The following is a 19,693-nucleotide window of genomic DNA, read 5'->3' on the forward strand; positions in this document are numbered from 1 at the left end:
TCAACCGAGCAAATTTTTTCTAGGCATTTGGATTTATGATTAGGAGATCCAAGGAATTTAATGCCACAAGAATTGCTATAATTAATAAGTTGAGCATCAGTCCAAGAAGAGAAAACTGAGTTAATGAGGTTAGGCGTACCTTCTCGTGGATCATCAAGTATTTTCTTCTTTGAAGATCTAGGCGGATGTGGGAAAAAAACCCGCTTCGTTCCAACACCCAGAAGGTTTCTTGGGCCTGTCGCTTCTTCTAATTTGCTTCGGTACAATTGGCTGTAAGTCTGGAATATTTCCCATTGTACCACTTTCTTCCGAAAGCAATATCACCGCAGTGGAGAAGGATAGAGCATCGGGCATCGCTCATCTTCTCGTGGTCCGTGGTTGAACAATTTGATCGAGCAGGATCGAGATATTCATCTTCTAGAAGGATGTCATCATCGCAATTTCATTCTCAAGAATGTCCTCATCATCGCCCCAATCAAGAAGTTCTTCATCAGAGGGATCCTCTAAAGAGACGTCTTGGGGTGAGGGGTCTTAAGTGTAGAATTTGTCCGAGTTGATACGTGGAATCAAGGTCCAACCACCATGAATAAAAATCCATTTATACCCAACTGGAATTGGGATAGACGGGGGAAGAAGTTCCAAGTGAATGGGGAGATTCCCCTGTGTGGATGTGTCTGGTAGGATAGGGATCACAAAATCATTTTTTGAAGAGGAGGAAGTGTTTCCAGGATCAGAATTAGCTGATTTAATGGGCTCCAAAATGGTTGGAGTAGGAAGCCTATCACGAGGCAATAGATTTTTAAGAGGAGGATGTGTTAAATCTGAAGATTGCTTATCTTAAGGCAAAAAATCATCAGTTGATTGCCTATCTAGAAGCATTAAATCATCAGTGGATTGCATATCTTGAGGCATTAAATCATCAGTGAATGAGTGATCAATGATATGAGAATCTCGAGGCAAGCTCTCCGTTGTGTGAGAAGAATGCTTATCACAAGGCACCTGATCAGAAATAATGGGAGAGATCTGATCAGAAATCTAATCCCGAGAAAGTAAGTAAGTGGGATTCTCTTCTCGGGATTTGATCGTGGGATCATGTGAGGTAGCACGGGAATCCATGGAGATGTTCTCACCATGCAAGAGGGACGTATGCATGGTTCCAAATTGTATTTCAGAATCCTTATCCCGAGGCAAACCCACGGCCAAAGAACGACCAGTCAACCCTTTGCCACTGCATGGCAATAGTGCATCTCCGTCATCGGGTTTCTCACGAAAAACCGACGAAGAACCAATGTATCCGGTCAGCTTCCGATCACCGGAAGGTTGTGGGTTAGCTCCCAGAGAATTACAACAATCAATCCTCGTCGGATGGCCAAGACCGGAGCTATGCTCAACGGTCTCGCCGGGATTATCATCGACGAGAGATTGTAAAAGAGTCCCTTTACCTTTGTCAGCTTTGGATGAACGAAGAGAGCTGCGGGGTAATGGAGCCGAAGGTAGAGAGCTGGAATTATCCCAAGACTCGCTTGAGAGGATTTATGGGTCACCGGGCCCTGAACAACCTTCGATCGAAGCACATGAGTCTCATCGTCTTCTAGCTTCACTCTGATGCTTCGAACACCAACATCCACTGTGACTTCTAACGGGAAGCTGATCGATTTATTAAGTCTAACCAGAGTTCTCAAATGTTCGAGGGAAATGTGCTCTTTCTTTTGAACATATATTAAGTTTCCAATTGGCCGAAGCACATTAACAATTGAGTCCCAATTCCAACAATGGAGTGGGAGGTTAGTTAGTCCGATCCGGGCTAGAAGCTTCCCAGCAAAGAATCACAGTGCGATCCAAACTCGGCCGTCCAGAGAGAGAAGCTAATTTTGCAATGGCCAAGAGATGTGTTCAGAGACAAAGGACTTCTCTTAACAACCGTGGTGGCGTCTCTAGCTGATGCCATTGTGAGGACAAAATCGTCTGCAAAAGGAGTGATATGTTCACAAAGGGCGCTGCCCAGGCATTGTGGAAGACAGTCATGGAGAGACCTCACACTTGCATTGCCAGATATTACACGAATAATGATCATTTTTTTGAGATCATCCTTGGATTTAAGGATGGCTTCAGTGATGGGCAACGAAACGCGATAAGAAGAAGAAGAAGATCCGACTGGAACATGAAGAAGGGGCTTGGATTTAAGGAAAGTTTTTGGATCTGATTCTAGCTTTTTTGGTGTCAGGATAATGGGGAGAAGAGCGAAGCGGGTACCTGATAGCAAGATGACCAGCTCCGTAGCAATGCCTACATGTGAGTAGATGTCTACAATCCTCAAATTTATGGCCAGGTCTAAGGCATTTTTTACAAACTTCGCCGGAATCCGGCGAGCGGCGACGCTTCAAAGGAGGTTGACCTGCAGCAGGGACAATGAGAGAAGAAGGATTGACCTCCAAGGACGGAGGCGAATGTGCCACAGCAACAGCATAAGATACGCCTTCCCTCATTGGGGAAACTTTGAAATCCAGACAGACGGAAGAATACTGTGGGTTAGTGGTAAGATCCGGCCTAGAAGATCCAGAGTTTGCAACGAAAGAACGAGCACCCCTTCTAAATCCACCACGGTAACCCCCACGAGCTCCTCCGCGAAAGTACCGAGAGCTACCATGACCATCGTAAGCACCACCAGAGCCATCACGAAAGCTTCCAAGAATCTCATATCCGTGCAGGAAATTGATGATCCTCACCGCCGTTGATCCTCACCACCGTTCCCATTTGAATAACTAGAGTTGTTATAAATAAATGTACAATGTGGTCATAAATTAGCACTCCCCCTTTTTCTTATTATTATTATTATTATTATTATTATTATTATTATTATTATTTATTTATTTATTTATTTTTATTTTTAAAGGTAGACAACAGGATGATAATAGAAATTAGAAAATAATCAAAGCATAATTGGTTGCCATTATCTTCTTGGAGCATCTCTGTTTGAGGGAGATTATTCGTTATATCATTGTTTTATTTTCTTACTTTTATTTTAATATAATGATGTTTTATTTAATTTTTTTAAAAATTGTCATGTTTTCAATTATCTTCTTTTTATTTGGTTGTATTTTTTGTTTATTAATATATTTGTGGTTCATCTATTTTGTTAAAAAAAAAAAATTATCCCTTTCGCATAGATCATTCATTATGTGGGTGTTATGTTTTCTCATTTTTATTTTAATAAAATTATGATTTATTTAAATATTTTAAAATCATCATATTTTTATTTATGTACTAAATATTTGCATGAGATCATTGGTTACATCATCATTTTGTTTTATTATTTTTATTTTAATAAAATGACAGCTTATTTAAAGTTTTTAAGATCGTAATGTTTTCAGTTATTTTCTAAAACTTTTGGCGTTTTCAAAATAATACAATTTAATAAAGTTATGATTTATTAATTTTAATCAAAAAATATATATAAATAATGAACCATACATTTGATACTTAATTATATATTTATATTTATTGGGATAAATGGCCTAAACTCTTTTTTTTGAATAAATGGCCCAAACTCTTTCAAAATAAGACCATTAAATATGAATTATAAAGTAGGAAGATTACACAGCTTCAAGGCATGATGTTCCCCTAAATATAATGAAACTTCTATGAATTCTTCAACTAACAAAATGGATGAACCACAAATAAAAATTGGTTACCAAGTTGATAATACTCAATCCGGATTCATTAAGGGCAGATGTATTGCTGACAATATTATCGCTGCTCAGGAAATTATCTTTAATCTACAAAACAGGAAATTGCCAGGCTATGCTCTTAAAGTTGATTTCGCGAAAGCTTTTGACACACTAGATTGAGATTTTCTTCTTGAGATTTTAGAAGCTAGAGGTTTTGGCAACCCGATGGATCACATGGATACACACCATTCTCAAAACTGCCAAAACTCAAATCCTCATTAATGGAACTATACAGGGTTATATTCATCGAAAAAGAGGTTTGAGACAAGGTGACCCCTTTCACCTCTTCTCTTTCGCCTTAGCAAATCGATACTCTTAGCGCCATGTTCAACCACACCATCTATTACAAAGTTCGATTGAGTTCATCTTGACCAATCTAATAATATTAGTCATTTGCAATACGACGATGATCTTATCATCTTCTACCGGTGGACCCGAAGACCTTAAAAATTATCAAATTAATTCTTTATTTATTCAAGGTCGCTCGTGTCTCTCAATCAACTATTCCAAAAGTTGCCTATACTCCACCAATTTCGGTTACCAACCGACTTCCTCTTCGGCGAGAATACTTAATTGCAGTCGGGATTGTCTCCCCGTCACATACCTGGGAGTCCCCCTTTCTGGTAGACGGCCCAGAAGGTCTAACTGGACTAAGTTGATTGATTCTGTTCGCACAAGGCTCACACCCTGGAAAGCTATCTACCTTTCATTGGGGGGTCATTTAACCCTTATCAACTTCGTTTTATCTTCAATTCCAGTATACTAGACGTCAGTATTCAAACTACATGCCTGGGTCATTCATGAGATTGACAAAATCAGGAGAGACTTCCTTTGGAAAGGTCCTGACCTGGGTACTAAAGGGATTAGGTTAATCGCTTGGAAGAGAATTTGTTGCCCATGAAGCATGGGTGGCTGGGGAATCCTTGATCTGCAGGAGTTCAACAAAGCTTTACTAGGAAAATGGTGGTGGAAATTCATTCCCACACCGGACTCCTGCTGGTTCAAGATCATCAAAGCCAACTATACCAATAGTGATTTCCCTGGTTTTCTATTCTTACAACCACCAAGGAATAAATCTTTCTTTTGGGCAGGAATTAATACCATTTTACACTCATTCCGTTCCTGCTTAATCAAAGTTATTGGAAATGGAGAAAATACTTTATTTTGGCATGACATATGGCTGGAGGGCCAATCCCCCTTAAATCGTTGGCCTTCTCTCTTTTTGGACTGCCTTCATCCCTGGATCACTCTAAAACAACTTATACTTACTCTTAACTCCCATGGTAACCCATTTAGTTCTGCTTCAATTAACGATTTTGGTGCAATTCTCAATTCTTTACCTGCTTGTACCAATGATTTTGAAGACTTCTACTCTTGGCCTTTAGAAAAAAAATGGAACATTCTCTGTTAAATCTTTTTACAATTTCTTAATAGATGGAGGTCTTCGACGCCAACTCTATTCCAAATTCTGGAAAACCAAATCCCCAAGCAAAATCACTCTTTTCTGTTAGCTTGCCTGGGATAACAAAATTCTTACCCTTGAAAATTTGTTCAAAAAAGGCTGTAATCCTAACACCACTGACACATGTATTCTTTGTCACAATAACACAGAATCAGTGGATCACCTATTCTTACACTGCACCTTTTCACTTCGCATTTGGTCTTATTTTAACTGTTTATCTGCATCTGATTCACTTCCGACCTCAGTTGCAAATATCTGGACCAAATGGATACCTTCTTTAATCCCTACTTCAAGAAACCTTTGGGATATCTGTTCTAGAGCCATCCTTTGGAATCTCTGGTTGGAACGCAACATCGTATCTTTAACCAAACCTGCACATCCCGATCTTTAATTATATTTAAGACTGCTAATATGACTCTTTCTTGGATTTCTGCAGACTTGGTTCCCCACCGCCAGGAAGTCGCAGAGGTTACTCGAAGATCAAGTGCTCCTTAAACTTCCCGAGCTCCGGATCCACTGGACTCCAATGGCGATTTAGGCCAAACTCGACCTCGGGAGTAATTCGCTCTCCCTCCTCGAGCGTGCCTCGTGTTTCCGGATGGTCGACTCACGACTTCAGCCTCCTCCCTATCTTTTTTTCTTGCTTTCCTAGTTCTTTATGTTTCATCGCTTTTCCCTCATCTCCGTGAGAACTTCAATATTTTCCTTCGCTCTTATGTTTATCGCTTCGCTTTTTGTACTTTGCTTTCTTTTTCTCTAATAAATTCGTGGTTTATCCACTTTATTCAAAAAAAAAAATCCTCACTCTTTTAGATTTTTTTTTTAAATAAATCACAATGAATTAAGAGCAACTCTTCTAGAATTTGCATTATAAAAACTCATAAATTATGAATACTTAAATCATTCAAAATGCACGCATCCAAAATATATCTTTTAATATTTGTAAAAAGGGTTATTTATAGTCCTCTAAATACTTGTTTTTTAAAAAAAAATTTCTCTTAATACTTACTAAAAAAAAGTTGCAACATTCTAAAAATAACAATTAAAAAATAATAGTTGTTCCACAGATTATTATCTCTCATTAGCCTTTATAAATCAATATATGTATCCTTATCAACCATTTTGTTCTATTATATGTATTTTTTTTTACAATGATTTGAAAACTATTTAACTTTTAAAATATATAACAAAGAAGTGGATATATCATATTAGCAATCCAAAGAAAGACAATTAAAAATCATGCAATATTTTAAAAGAAAAAAAAAATCAACAAACAATCTTTCTATTCTCAAACAAATTGAAAATTAATTGTGAAATAAATCATTACCATTTGATTAAAATGCCACCTAAAGATTCTAAACTCTTTAATTAAAAGCTTAATAACCAAAAAAAAAAAAATCATTTCCATAAAATATATAATATTACACTAAAATATTATATTCTTAAATATATATATATATTTTAACAAAAACGACAAACACCTATTAGCATTTCTATCACATGCGAGTTACTGTCTTGAACATGGCTGTTAAGGAATCTGCGCGTATGAGTAATTGTCTTGAACGTATCCTCATCTCGTGGGCACACATGAGTGGGGTTGCAACATCACTCGAGTTAATTCCTTCAACAAAGATTCGAACCTTCACCACTCCGTATGCCACATGGGCTTCTTATATATTTCTTCCGATTCATTTTTACTTGTCTCATTTTAGAGGTTTTTCTTTGTTTTTTTTTACTTGTCCATTTAAAAAATTTGTGAAATATTAAATATTATTTTTCCAAATGTACCATTTATATTTAATGTAATTCTACAACTTCCAATAAATTATGTATATATATATATATATATATTAGAAAGGTGGATAAACCACATTCATTCAAACAAACATCCACTAGAAGTGGACAAGAGAACAACACAAAGAGAAAAACATAAAGATAAAAGATAACGACCAGTGCATAAAACTCCCACCGGATGGAGTGACAGGTAGGCAGGCTAGTCTCCTGACAGATCGGAGTTCGCCATGCCTGTTGTGCTCCCACTGGCAACGTCATCACATGGTTCCATCAACACCACACTGTGCCGAACACTACTGATGGAGTTGTCTAAATTTGCTCTTTTAGCATGACGGGCCTCTACTGGATTTCCCTACTCTTGTTTCTTCTTGGAAGATCATAGGTGTTCTGCAACAGCGTCTAACCCAATCCAGACAATTGATGGGATTAAGGGGGTTAACTTAACATTGGGCTCCAAGACAAATGGCCCACCAAAGGCAAGTGAGACTTGGGTGAAAATCTCCTTCTCTTGGACACGTGGCTGCACCACAAGTGGAAAAGTGTCCAACTTCACATAACGCCACCACAGCCGCGGGAGTATCCACCTCCGAAATAGTAGCATCCAACGGTTGACCTGAAACTGCTTGGACACATGGCATCACTCCTGATTCGGTGTCTGCGGTGAAAGAGCTGCCAGTCACAGGGTAGATTACTATCCTTACAACACATCGGTAGTGGGTAGCATGACTCCTTGTGTTGTCACGTCTCCTCAGAGATAGCACCGAAGATGGAGAGCCCACTGGTTTGACATGGTAACTAGCATGACTTGACAAAGAACTAACATCCTGACGGCCATCCAAAGCCAACGAGCTAATACCGCTTCCACCATGGTGGGGGCGATCATATTCAGGTGAATCTTCATTATCATTAGGACAACCCAGAGAAATGGGCTCCAAATTAGCCTCCGAGTTTTACTTGCTGATGGATGGCCCAATTGGATCAACACTGTTGGTTGTGATTTATATAACGCAAGTGTACACTATCGTAAACAAGTAATATAATGATAAGAGAGTATCGTCCCACGAGGATTGAGTTTATTAATTACCAAAATCGGTAACCCTAATTCTACTTTACTAATGAGGTTGAAAAGATTTAGTTTAGAAAATCTAATTCAAGGACTAGAGAGAGAGAGAGAGATAGAGAGATAAGAGGAAATCAATGTCAAGAGATTCTAGGGTTTTTGAGTTCACCTAGACTAATTCCACCTAGATCATCTAATTCAATCAATCAATGTTTGTTTCTTATGTTATCATCAAATTTTCCTAAATTACATATTGATCTTTCTCAAGAATCAACAGCATATTCCACTAGATAAGTTAACATCATCTCTGAGATAATTGTGAAACTATGGAACTCATTAAGCTTTAGAAATTTATAATGATGCATACAACCTCATAAATATCTCTATCTTATGATGATTGTACGATATTTCAACCAAGACCTAATTCAATTATCACCTCTTGGTCTCAAATCAAATTAATAATCATGCAATTGGTGATCAAGCAATCACAAGCATTAAGCATAGATTAAAATATCCAACATAGTCTTGAAACAAGCATCAATTAAATTAAACAAAGATGAATCTAGGGTTTCATAGTCTAGCTACATCGTAGCCCTAGAAAAAGTATTTAGAACATAATAATTGCAAAGTTCGACATATGAATAAGGTTCATAATCAAATAAACAAAGAAAAACTAAAAACTAAAGCCTGGCAATGAATCCACTCCGAATCTTTGCTCCCGGTCTCTTGATCTCCGAAATTCTCCTTTTTTATCTCAACCCTAGCTCCTTTTATAACATAAAAATCAGGGTAGCTCCTAGGCGGCAAAGACTGTAGCGCCTAGGCGCTATACTTTTTGTTTTGCACCTCTTGATGTTGTAGCGCTGCATGCTAGCGCCTAGGCGCTAGATTTTCTATTTTGCTTGTTCCTTCTTTGTTGAAACTTTGCTTTTCTTCCTCCAATTTTGTGCTTTTTACATGTTCTTCCTTCAAATCATTCTCTTTCTTTCCTACAATGCAATAATAATAAGATTAGGAGTAAAATTGGTTCAAAATAATTCAAATTTAATTTATTATGAGTTAATGAAGGTCTATAAATTGAGTGCAAATTATACTCATTAAACACGGCCTATTTCTTGAAGCCCAATACAATCCGAGTGGTCTAAATGAAGGGACCCAAATGAAATCAAAAGGTTTTCTCTATTTTCATTGGGATTTGGCATGCACATGGGAGACACCATATCATGATCCACCAGTTGTGTGCCAAGTGGCGGCTTCACATTGGCTACCTTCATGTTATCATTGGAATTTTACATGCACATGGGCGACACAATCTCCTGATCAATCTGTTGTCTGCCAAGTGGCGGCTTCACATTAGCCACCTTCATTTTCTCATTTGAAATTAATTTGCTCATGGGTGACACTATCAAGCTATTCGTCGATATAATCAAGTTGAAGGCATTGACTATCAAGAAACATTTTCACTGACTGTAAAGGTTACAACACTTCAATGTCTTCTTCCGGTTGCTGCTGCTCGTCATTGGCAGATCCACCAATTAGTTCAAAATGCCTTCCTTCATGGTGACTTACATGAAATTGTCTACATGGAACCTCCACCTGGTCTTCACCGACAGGGGGAGAACATTGCATGTCGGCTCAATAAGTCTCTTTATGGACTTAAACAAGCATCGAGGAATTGGTTCTCCACATTTTCAGACACTATTCGGAAGGCTGGTTATCAACAATCGAAGGATGATTATTCACTTTTTACCAAGGCTAAAGGTACTTCATTTACAGTGATTCTTATATATGTTGATGAAGTACTTCTCACATGAAATTATCTGCATGAAATGAAATGCCTTTAAGAATTCCTTTTCAAATACCTCCGCATCAAAGATCTTGGAAACTTGAAATACTTTTTGGGTATTGAATTCTCACGATCCAAACAAGGCATTTTTATGTCACAAGAAAGTATGCATTAGATATCCTTCAAGATTTGGGACTTTTGGGTGCACGTTCCGACAACTTTCCAATGGAGCAAAATTTAAAACTCACTCCAACTAATGGAACTTTGCTTAATAATCCAACAAAATATAGAAGATTGGTTAGAAAATTGATCTATTTAACAGTAACAAGACCAGATATTGTCTATTCAGTGCACACATTAAGCCAATTCATGCAAGAGCCTAGAACATCTCATTGGGATGCTGCTACCCGAATCCTCAAATACATCAAAGGTACACCTGGTCAAGGATTATTATTTTCTTCTAACAACGGTTTGACTTTAAAAGCCTTTTGTGATTCGGATTGGGGAGGTTGTCGTGCCACAAGAAGATCAGTTACAGGATATTGCATTTTTATCAAAAATTCTCTCATATCATTAGATTCAACATACTCCAAATGGAAAACAAAACAGAGATGTAGAATTACCTCGAGAGAAAATGAATCGAGGGAATCGCCAGCAACAGAGTAACTCCGATGAGAGATTGAGACCCCAATTGCACCATTGAATTCAAATGCCTCGATTTTTCTTTTTCCTTTTCTTATTTTATTCATTGATTTCACTTGTTTTGGCGCGAGAGAAAGAGCGAAACAAACCTAAAAACCATTAAATATTTTCTTATTTTATTTAAATAAGAATTCTTAATTTTTGTGTTTCTAGAGACAATGTCTCTAGATCATCAGCTGAGGCTGAATAACGAGCTATGGCTGGTGCATGTTTGGAACTAACTTGGTTATGCTATATATTGCATGACTTGAAGGCTCTTCAGACAAAACCTGCATCACTATTTTGTGATAATCAAGCTGCCATGCACATTGCAGCTAATCTTGTTTTTCATGAACGTATAATACACATTTAAATAGACTGTCATATTGTACGAGAAAAGATACAAACCAGAGCAATTAAGCTTTCCTATGTATCTTCAAACTCACAACTAGCGGATATATTTACAAAGGCTTTAGAAAAGGATCAATTTGTGAATTTGCGCAACAAGTTGGGACTTCATGACATTCACACTAGAGCAGTCAAAATGGGCTGGCAGGGCGGGCCGGCCCGCGGCCCGCCAAAATCCGCCATTTGGCGGGCCGGCAAAATGCCAACCCAACCCAATCCGTTTTGGGTTGTGGGTTGGGCGGGCCGGCCCGTCAAAAAATCAAAATAATTAATTTATTTTATTTTTATAAATGTTGTAATATATGAAACATTGAAACATTCATTATAAATTCATAAAAAAAACTAAATTAAAAATTAAAACATACAATAATTAACAAAATAAAAACATCCATTATAATATTCAAAGCCTAACAAAATCAACAATAATTACAAAATCTCTAAATAAAAACATCTATTACAAAATTACAATCAACAAAATTTTAAAAAAAAACAACAAAAACCACAAGATAAAACATCTATTACAATTATAACATTCATCCATTACAATCAACAAAAATTTAGCAAAATTAACAAATCACAAAATAAAAACATCCATTACAATCACAAAATTTAAATCCTTAACAATATGTCAATATCAATATATATATATATATATATATATATATATATATATATATATATATATATATATATATATATATAAATTATATAAAATATATTATATATAAATTAGAGGGGCCATGGTCGCCCTGCCCAACCCGCTGCCCGCCCCGCCCAACCCACGGCCCGCGGGTTGGCCCATTTAAGCCCCGCCTCTGGGTGGGACTATAACTCAACCCGATCCCGCCCATTTTTGATTAGGGCGGGCGTGTTGCGCTACAGCCTCGAATCGACATCTAATTCACACACCTTCTTGAGGGGGAGTATTAGGAAATATCTTATATTGGTAATATTGTATTGATCGTAAATATTTGTTTTCTTTTCTTTACTTCTTTACCTAAATTAGTTTTATTCAAATCCCACAAAAAGGGGATCACAACTATTGTATAGCCTTAGAATTAGTTTACTATTTTTGTTGTATCTTTATATGTATGCTTTAACATAATCATTGAAACATATCTCTCTTTTCTCACTGCTAGCTCCTTTTTATTTTACAAAGTTTGACGCATAATCTGAGGCATGCAACCCCAATCGACCGTTGGGGTTACACTTGAGATTGGCGGTCTGCTTTTCTAGCAATGGACCACCGATCCAAGGTTTTTCAGCTCCACCAACGTCGTCACTCCCACTCCAGTTGTCGGAGACCATGTTGCTAGCAAGCAACATACCCGTAGATCCCTTCTTAACCCCCGGAGCTGCGCTCACTCGTCGGGTCTCTTTCCTCTGCATCAGCGAGATCCTGGGAGCATTGCTCACCGGACAAGTCATCTCTTCCAAGTTTATCAAACCCCCGGGAGCAGCGCTCGCCAAACAGGCCGACTGTAGTTGAGAGTGTGATCGCCATTCTTTGTAAAGTATATTTTAAATAAAGGTAATTTTTCCAATAAATTATATTCAACTACACATTTTTTTAAAGTATATTTTAAATAAATGTAATTTTGAAAAGTTGATATAATTTTTATAATTTATAGATTACTAACTAATTTTAACTAAATTTCTTAATTTAGTTGAAACGGGCAAGTACAAAGAACTTGAAGGATTAATTTTCATCTAAATATAATGTATATATATCTGAGGGATCGTCAACTAGGAACATTGTTCATAGAATTTGAAATCTATGAACATTGGTCATGACCGTTGGATTCACACCCAATGCTTTTGATCATTTATACTACAGTGCCAGAAACTTTTCATTTAGTTTACTGTGCTTAGGAACAGTGGTATAGTGAAAAGTTGGATGCACAGTATTTTGATTTGAATCGTCCAATCATTATTAACATCGTAGTTCGATCAATTGCTGCCGTTGAATTTGATTTCCAAAAAACCCAACAAAGAAGACCATACCCACCAGTTGGGTACAAGTACAGGTTTTTTGACTGTTCATTCAACTGTTCATCAGCCCACTTGTTCTTATATCTCTCATTTTCTCTGTATTTCTGCCTCTTGTAAATCTGGGACGTTCTTAGGACATCCCTAGATTATGTATTCTCTCTCTATATATAGGCTTTAGCCTGACTTGGACATTGAAATAAATTTTGGGCCTCTAAGAGGTAAAAATTAAGAATTCTTATTTAAATAAAATAATAAAATATTTAATGGTTTTTAGGTCTGTTTCACTCTTTCTTTCGAGCCAAAACAAGTGAAATCAATGAATAAAAAAAAAGAAAAAAGAAAAATCCAGGCATTTGAATTCAATGGTGCAGTTGGGGTCTCAATCTCTCATCGGAGTTACTCCGTTGCTGGCAATTTCCTCGATTCATCTTCTCTCGAGGTAATTCTACATCTCTGCTTTGTTTTCCATTTGGAGTATGTTGAATCTGATGATTTTGTGTTTCAATTTTGATTGTGTTCATCAAATAGATTTGTTTTTGCTATTTTGAACTAATAAATCCATGCCTTTTAGTGCTAATTTTAGGTTTTTATTCTTATTTGCATTTATTCATAGATCTTATTCAAGATAACTAGAAATTCATGAATACAAGAGCTTGAGATTCAGTAATCTCATCCAACACCATTAATATTAGTCTAACAAGATGCAGGGCGACGTTCGCCTTTGCTTCTCGTCGGACGGATTAGGTTTCTTTGCTCCAATTGGTATCTTGTCTTCCACTCGTGATGAAGTTAAAGGTTTTCCCTGGACATTTGGTGATGAGGCGGAGGAGGAAAATGGGCTGTTGGTTCCGTTGGAGCAGTTTCCTTGGGACGAGGAGGAGATGATGTATCATCAAGTGGCTCCAAGTGATGATAGTGAGTTGTTGCTTTTGACGATGACAGTGGTAGAGCTTTGCTCCCATATCGGCAATCATGGTAGCTTGGTAGAGGTCCGACCGAAAACGGTGGAGCCTGGCTCTCATGCCGGAGTTGAAATGCTGTCGTCCCAAATGTCTGAGCGTCGACTTGCTGGGCATTGCGTACTGCAGGGAAGAGCTGTTAAACAGAAGCGGGTATGGTCTGAGGCGCAGTGGGTGAGCGGATCGAGGGATGGAGCCATAGAGGAGCAGATGTTCACTCATGATATCCCGCCGGAGGAGACGGGCAAGCAAATAAAGGAGTGTGCTCGCCCTATTGCTGTTCTTCTTGGTAAGAAAAAGATGAGAAAAAGAGTTGGGATTCGAGGGAAGAATATATTATCGTCATGGGATAAGGGGCATGTCAAGCTTAGCTCCCGCCCGGTCGAACTGGGGACGCGGTCGGTGTCGGGTGACCTTGATAGTGCCACTTCGGTAAAGGATATTGTGGTGGAGCTCTGCTCCCACAGTGATCATGATAGGCCTACATCGAAGGAGCATGGTTTGGCTGCTTGCGGTGGTGATAATGGTGGGGCTGTGCTGGAGCGCCGCTCCCACAGGGATCAAGCAACGGTGCAGGTTCATCGAAGGTCACCGGGGAGTTGGACCGATGGTCAAGGCGATGCTTTCGGGGGACGATTGGTCGTGCACCGGCTCGGACGCCCGGCGAGATGGTGGCACGCGTTTGGAGGCTCGATCGTCGAGAGCTCGGCGTGTCGAGCATTGTGTGATCCGTGAATCCGATAGAGAGCAGTGGCGACTCTAAGGTGTCCAAGGTTTCTCCTAGCCTTGCGGATGAGCGATGGGGAAAGATTTCTCATGTGAGACTTATCGTCGGCTAAGCGGGGGCGCATGTGATCTTTGGGAATGTTGGGTCCCGTGTTCTGACGGACCCAATTATTTGTGTGGTTTCGGATTGGATCCTGCACCAAGTCAGTTCGGCCCAGAATGAATTGGAACCTGAAGATCCCTTGCTTCTTTGTGATGTGGGCCGTAATGTGGGCCAAGCGCATGGGATTAAAAAGCGATGAGGGGATTGCTAGATCCCGTGAATGCGGGCTCTGAACATGGAGTGCGCTAGTGGGCTATTTATTGATAAGGAAGTCGACGACAAAGTTAGAGAGAAGGTTAATGAGAACATCACCTCTATTCGGAGGAGCTTGGAGTTCTTGGGGCCCAACGGTGTGGTTCGTGGTGCGACCCAGCCTGCTGTGGAGGTTCACGACATGGTCGAGGGATAGGTGCCTTGTTGCAAATGACCTTGAGGAGGGCTGTTGTTCCTCGTTTCCTTGTTTTGTTGGTCTTTAGTTGTACCTTTTGGTTAGGGTTTCGGTTGTATCCTTACCACATCTAGTGGAAGGTGTTATCTTTTATTAATATAGTGGTTTATCCACCTTTTCAAAAAATAATAATAATAATAATAATAATAATCTCATCCAACAATTCACAATCAAAGTGTTCTCTATGAATTTGCACCAAATTAGATAGATAGGAAATCAATAATGCAAATTGCAGCTGATTTGATAGGTATGCCAACATTCATAGTCTGAGGTATGCATTTCGGATTGTCTGCATCTTTTTCGCAACATCATTCATACTCATTCTCTCCCTTGGTGTTGGATCAGAGCATTCAAGACCAACCTTCAATACTGAAATTAAGCATTCATTCATCCCCATCATCTGCTCATTGCTATTGTCTTCAGCAAGTTCTATGTCTGAAAGAATTGTTTGGTCTATGATCTCAGTATATTGTCCTGAAGCAATCCCTGTCTCAACGAAGTTGCGAAGGCTCATGCCCTCATTGAACATATCATTTGTAGGTCTCTTTCCTGTGAAGATTTCCAAAAGAATGATACCGTAGCTATAAACATCCCCGGATGTTGATACCTGGACTCCTGCTCCATACTCTGTATCCATAAATAGTTATTGGTTCCAGAGTGCTAAAACATAGATAGGAATATATGAGATAGAGTTAGGAGAATACCTGGAGGCACATATCCAATTGTTCCTTTGATGGCAATGGAGCTACTTGAATCCTGTAAGGATTTGCTCACACCTCCAGAGAGTAACTTCGCTAGCCCAAAGTCACCAAGGTGAGTATTCATGTCATTGTCACGGAGGACATTGCTCGGCTTTAGGTCGCAATGAATGACTGGTGGCTGGCAGCTGTGGTGAAGATAATCCAATGCATCAGCTACACCAATTGCTATGTTCAGTCTTTGAATTAGGCTTAGGTGATTCAATTGTTGATGCTCGTTGTCTCCATGGTGTAGCCATGTCTCTAAATTCCCATTAGGCATGTATTCAAAGACTAGAGCTTTGAAATCTCTGCTTTGGTGATCAACACTTGAGCACAAAGTAATGATTTTGATGAGATTGCGATGCCGGATGCTTCTCAGTGCATTGCATTCAGCTAAGAAACTCTTGGAAGCACCTCTTTCTTGAAGTTTGAATACCTTCACAGCCACCATAGTTGTTCCTTCATCCAGGCTTCCTCTGTACACAGAACCATATCTTCCACTTCCAATGAGATTTTCTGAAGAGAAACCTTCTGTTATTTTTGTCAACTCTTCATAAGTGATTCTAGGATATTTGTCCTCCAGTGGAGACCTTATTGAGCTTGCCTTTCTTGCCTTATGTTTCCGATGGGCAAGTGCAAGTAAGGCAAACAAAAGCATAAAAGAACTGATTGGGATGAAAATTTTAAGCCAAAGATGGTTTTCTTTTCTCTTTTTAGTTGCTTCCTTAGGGCATGCAGGCAAGTGAAGTTGTGAAATGCCTCCACAAAGGGCTTTGTTTCCGAAGATTGAAATTCCAGTGAAATTTCCAAATACTCCTCTTACTGGTACTTTGCCTGTCAGCTGGTTGTTAGTTAGGTTCAAGTAGATCAATGAACGGAGGTCTTGTAAAGACTCTGGGATGGACCCTGACAAGTTATTGTTTGAAAGATCCATCGTTTGCAGGCCTCTTAGGTTGCTAAATGATGGAGGAATGGCACCTGACAATCTGTTGTTTGAGAGGCCTAGCATTGTACGTCCTTTCATTTGAGTTAGTGCTGAAGGGATGGTTCCTTGAAACAAGTTGTTATCCAAAAAGAGATATTCCATGCTCTGGCATTGGTCAAGTGTTGTGGGGATTTCACCAGACAACAAGTTCCCATTAATAGCCAACCTCATGAGGTTCTTTAAGCTACCAACCTCAAGGGGAACAGGTCCTTCCAAGTAGTTGTCAGACAGATCAAGTTGTTGTGATAGGTATGGGAGTTTGAGCACTTCTTTGGGTATGCTTCCATTAAGCCTATTGCTGCGAAGTACCATGAGCCTTAGCTGCTGAAGTTCCCCAATGCTTGCAGGTATGGGACCCTCTAAGCCATTTTCAAACAAGTAAAGGGTGTTCAACAGAGTCAAGTTGCCAATGGAGGAGGGGATTTTCCCTGTAAACTGGTTGCCAGGCAAGCTCAACAACTGCAAACCAGCAAGTTTTCCAATGCTATCTGGAATCTCACCGGTAAGAATACAGTACGGCATACGTAAATCATTTAGATAAACTAGGTTTTGTATCTCTGAAGGTATACTGCCTGTTATTGGGTTAAATGCAATGCTAAGAGTCTGTAGTAGTGTGGTTGAGAGGTTGGCTATGGAGCTAGGGAATATGCCTGCTAGCTGATTGAAACCCAAAAGCAGGACTTGCGACTGGCTGCAGTTGGCCAAAGAATCAAGAAACTTCCAATCATCAGCATTGTTTGCTTCAAGTTGATGTTTCCCAAAAAAAAAAATCAGTGAGACGGATATTAACTAGACTCTGTGAACTCCCAAAGTTGCTAGGAATTTTTCCGCTAAAATTGTTTAGTGATAAATCAATCTCCTGGAGACTGGAGGCATTTGGCAATGAAGCAGGAATGGGTCCACTAAATTGATTGTCGGTTAAATAAAGGACTTGGAGATTCATATGTTGGATGCCTAAATTTGGTGGAAGGGTGCCATGGAGGTGATTTTTACCGACACTTAAGTAAAACAAGGACGAGAGATTAAACAACTGGGAAGGAATCATACCAGTGAGTGTGTTAGCTGATGCTTGAAAGAATTCTAGTTTTGGAAGCTTGCCAAGCTCCTTTGGTATGCTTCCTTGAAGATTATTATACATGCAAGAGAATAACATAAGAGTAGAGAGATTCCCGAATGAAGGAGGAATAACTCCAGTGAGATTGTTGTTATCCAAAGCCAGCAACTCAAGCTTTGGTGTTGATCCAAGCTCCACAGGGATGGCACCACCAAGTTGGTTGTACTCTAATACCATAGTTTTGAGACTGGAACAATGGCTCAGGTTGGCAGGTATTGCACCATGAAGTGAATTGTTGCCAAGATTGAGAAATTGCAGTTTGTGCAACCGGCCTAACTCACCAGGGATATTTCCCTGGAGAGCGTTGTTCATGAGATCTATCTTTCTGAGAAAAGAAAGGTTACCTATGAATGGAGATATGGAGCCTTGCAAGTCATGGTTGCTTAGGTTGAGAGCTATGACTCTCTCTGGATGCTTGCTGCCGCATGTCACTCCCTCCCAGTCACAGACATGGTTACTGTTGTTCCATGAGCTAAGAGCCCCGCTAGGATTTTGCTTTAGTCCTTCCTTCAAAGCTAGAAGTGCCAACCGGTCGTTCTCATTTCCATGCAGTCTGGCTCCAGACAATACTACTAATTTTGAGCAGAGGAATAGAACAAAGAGATGCACAATCATTTTAGCTTCTTAGTTAAAATCTCTATTAGAACGCAGGGATGCTTAGCATTATTATCAAGGTTATTTATAGTATCAGAGGTTGCAATCTGGTCCTGTAGTTCATAATTAAGTTGCTGGTTTTCTACAATTAAGGTGTTGGTATTCCTAGTCCATTATCAAATTTATTTCTTGTTTTCATACTCCTTTCGTGATCATGATGTTGTCTCCTAGACCACGACCTAATGCTGTACGATTCTTTTCATCCAACTCATCTTGGTCTTCGTTGGTTTGTTTTCACTGTTAACCATCCATGGTAAGTTTGACAGTAATTTGTATTAAAGGAATTTTTTTTAAAATAAATATGGATAAACCACATAGTTGTTGAAATAAAATGCAGAAGTACAAGGATAAATAATAAGTACAAGGATAGAGTCATCTCTCACTAGAGGTGACGAAGAACAGAAAAACAAAAGCAAGAAAAAGAATAAATAAAGATAAGAAGCTAAGTGGGCGAAAAATACCATCTGACATCTCAGGCCTACTTAGACCGACATCAAGAGCATCTACTCCTGTATTAAAGGAAATTTGAGACTTTCTTAGTTTTCATTAGTCTACGAAGTGATCTCATCTCATGAAATATGGTTTGAATTTTCACTTTGAGATCTATTCATTCATGAAAAAGTATAAGAAGAACTCAAATAGTGATTGGATTTGACAAAATATTTATTTGTTTTTTAACAGAAGTACAACTTGGTTTTTTTTTTTTAAATTTGTTTTGTTGTTCTATTTTGTTTTTTCTTTTGTGTGCCTCACTTCTGATGAGAGACTTCTATATATTTTTATTTTTATTTTTATTTTTATTTTATTATTTTTGTTTTGTTTAATTTTTTTTTTCTAATAAAATTGTGGTTTATTTATATTTATTTTTTTTAAAAAAATAAACTACAACTTAACCATTACTTATAATGGATAAAAAGTTGGGGAGATAAAAAAATGGCACGATGGTATGACGTTAAAAGTGTAAGGGGGAGGTCGTAGGGTTCAAATCTTCTCCCCACAGCGATCTTGCTTCCCGTCATCTGTTTATATCATCTTTGTTCACCTCGGGGATTT

At 38.7% G+C, this 19,693-nt stretch overlaps 2 protein-coding genes across 2 annotated transcripts; both read right to left on the reverse strand.

The window, feature by feature from the left end:
* Positions 1-15,406: 15,406 nt before the first annotated feature.
* On the reverse strand, positions 15,407-17,394 carry LOC120281301 (receptor kinase-like protein Xa21). The gene is made up of 2 exons (XM_039288158.1): positions 15,852-17,394; positions 15,407-15,774 (listed from the first exon to the last, which is right to left on the reverse strand). Exons 1-2 carry the CDS (start codon positions 17,392-17,394, stop codon positions 15,407-15,409), a joined length of 1,911 nt encoding a protein of 636 aa, XP_039144092.1.
* A 115-nt stretch (positions 17,395-17,509) lies between these two features.
* Positions 17,510-18,601, reverse strand: LOC120281302 (putative receptor-like protein kinase At3g47110). The gene is made up of 2 exons (XM_039288159.1): positions 17,663-18,601; positions 17,510-17,563 (listed from the first exon to the last, which is right to left on the reverse strand). The coding sequence occupies exons 1-2, from the start codon at positions 18,599-18,601 to the stop codon at positions 17,510-17,512; spliced, it is 993 nt and encodes a 330-aa protein (XP_039144093.1).
* Positions 18,602-19,693: the final 1,092 nt, after the last annotated feature.

Source organism: Dioscorea cayenensis, chromosome 17, assembly GCF_009730915.1.
Source record: "Dioscorea cayenensis subsp. rotundata cultivar TDr96_F1 chromosome 17, TDr96_F1_v2_PseudoChromosome.rev07_lg8_w22 25.fasta, whole genome shotgun sequence".
Classification (NCBI taxonomy): Eukaryota; Viridiplantae; Streptophyta; class Magnoliopsida; order Dioscoreales; family Dioscoreaceae; genus Dioscorea; species Dioscorea cayenensis.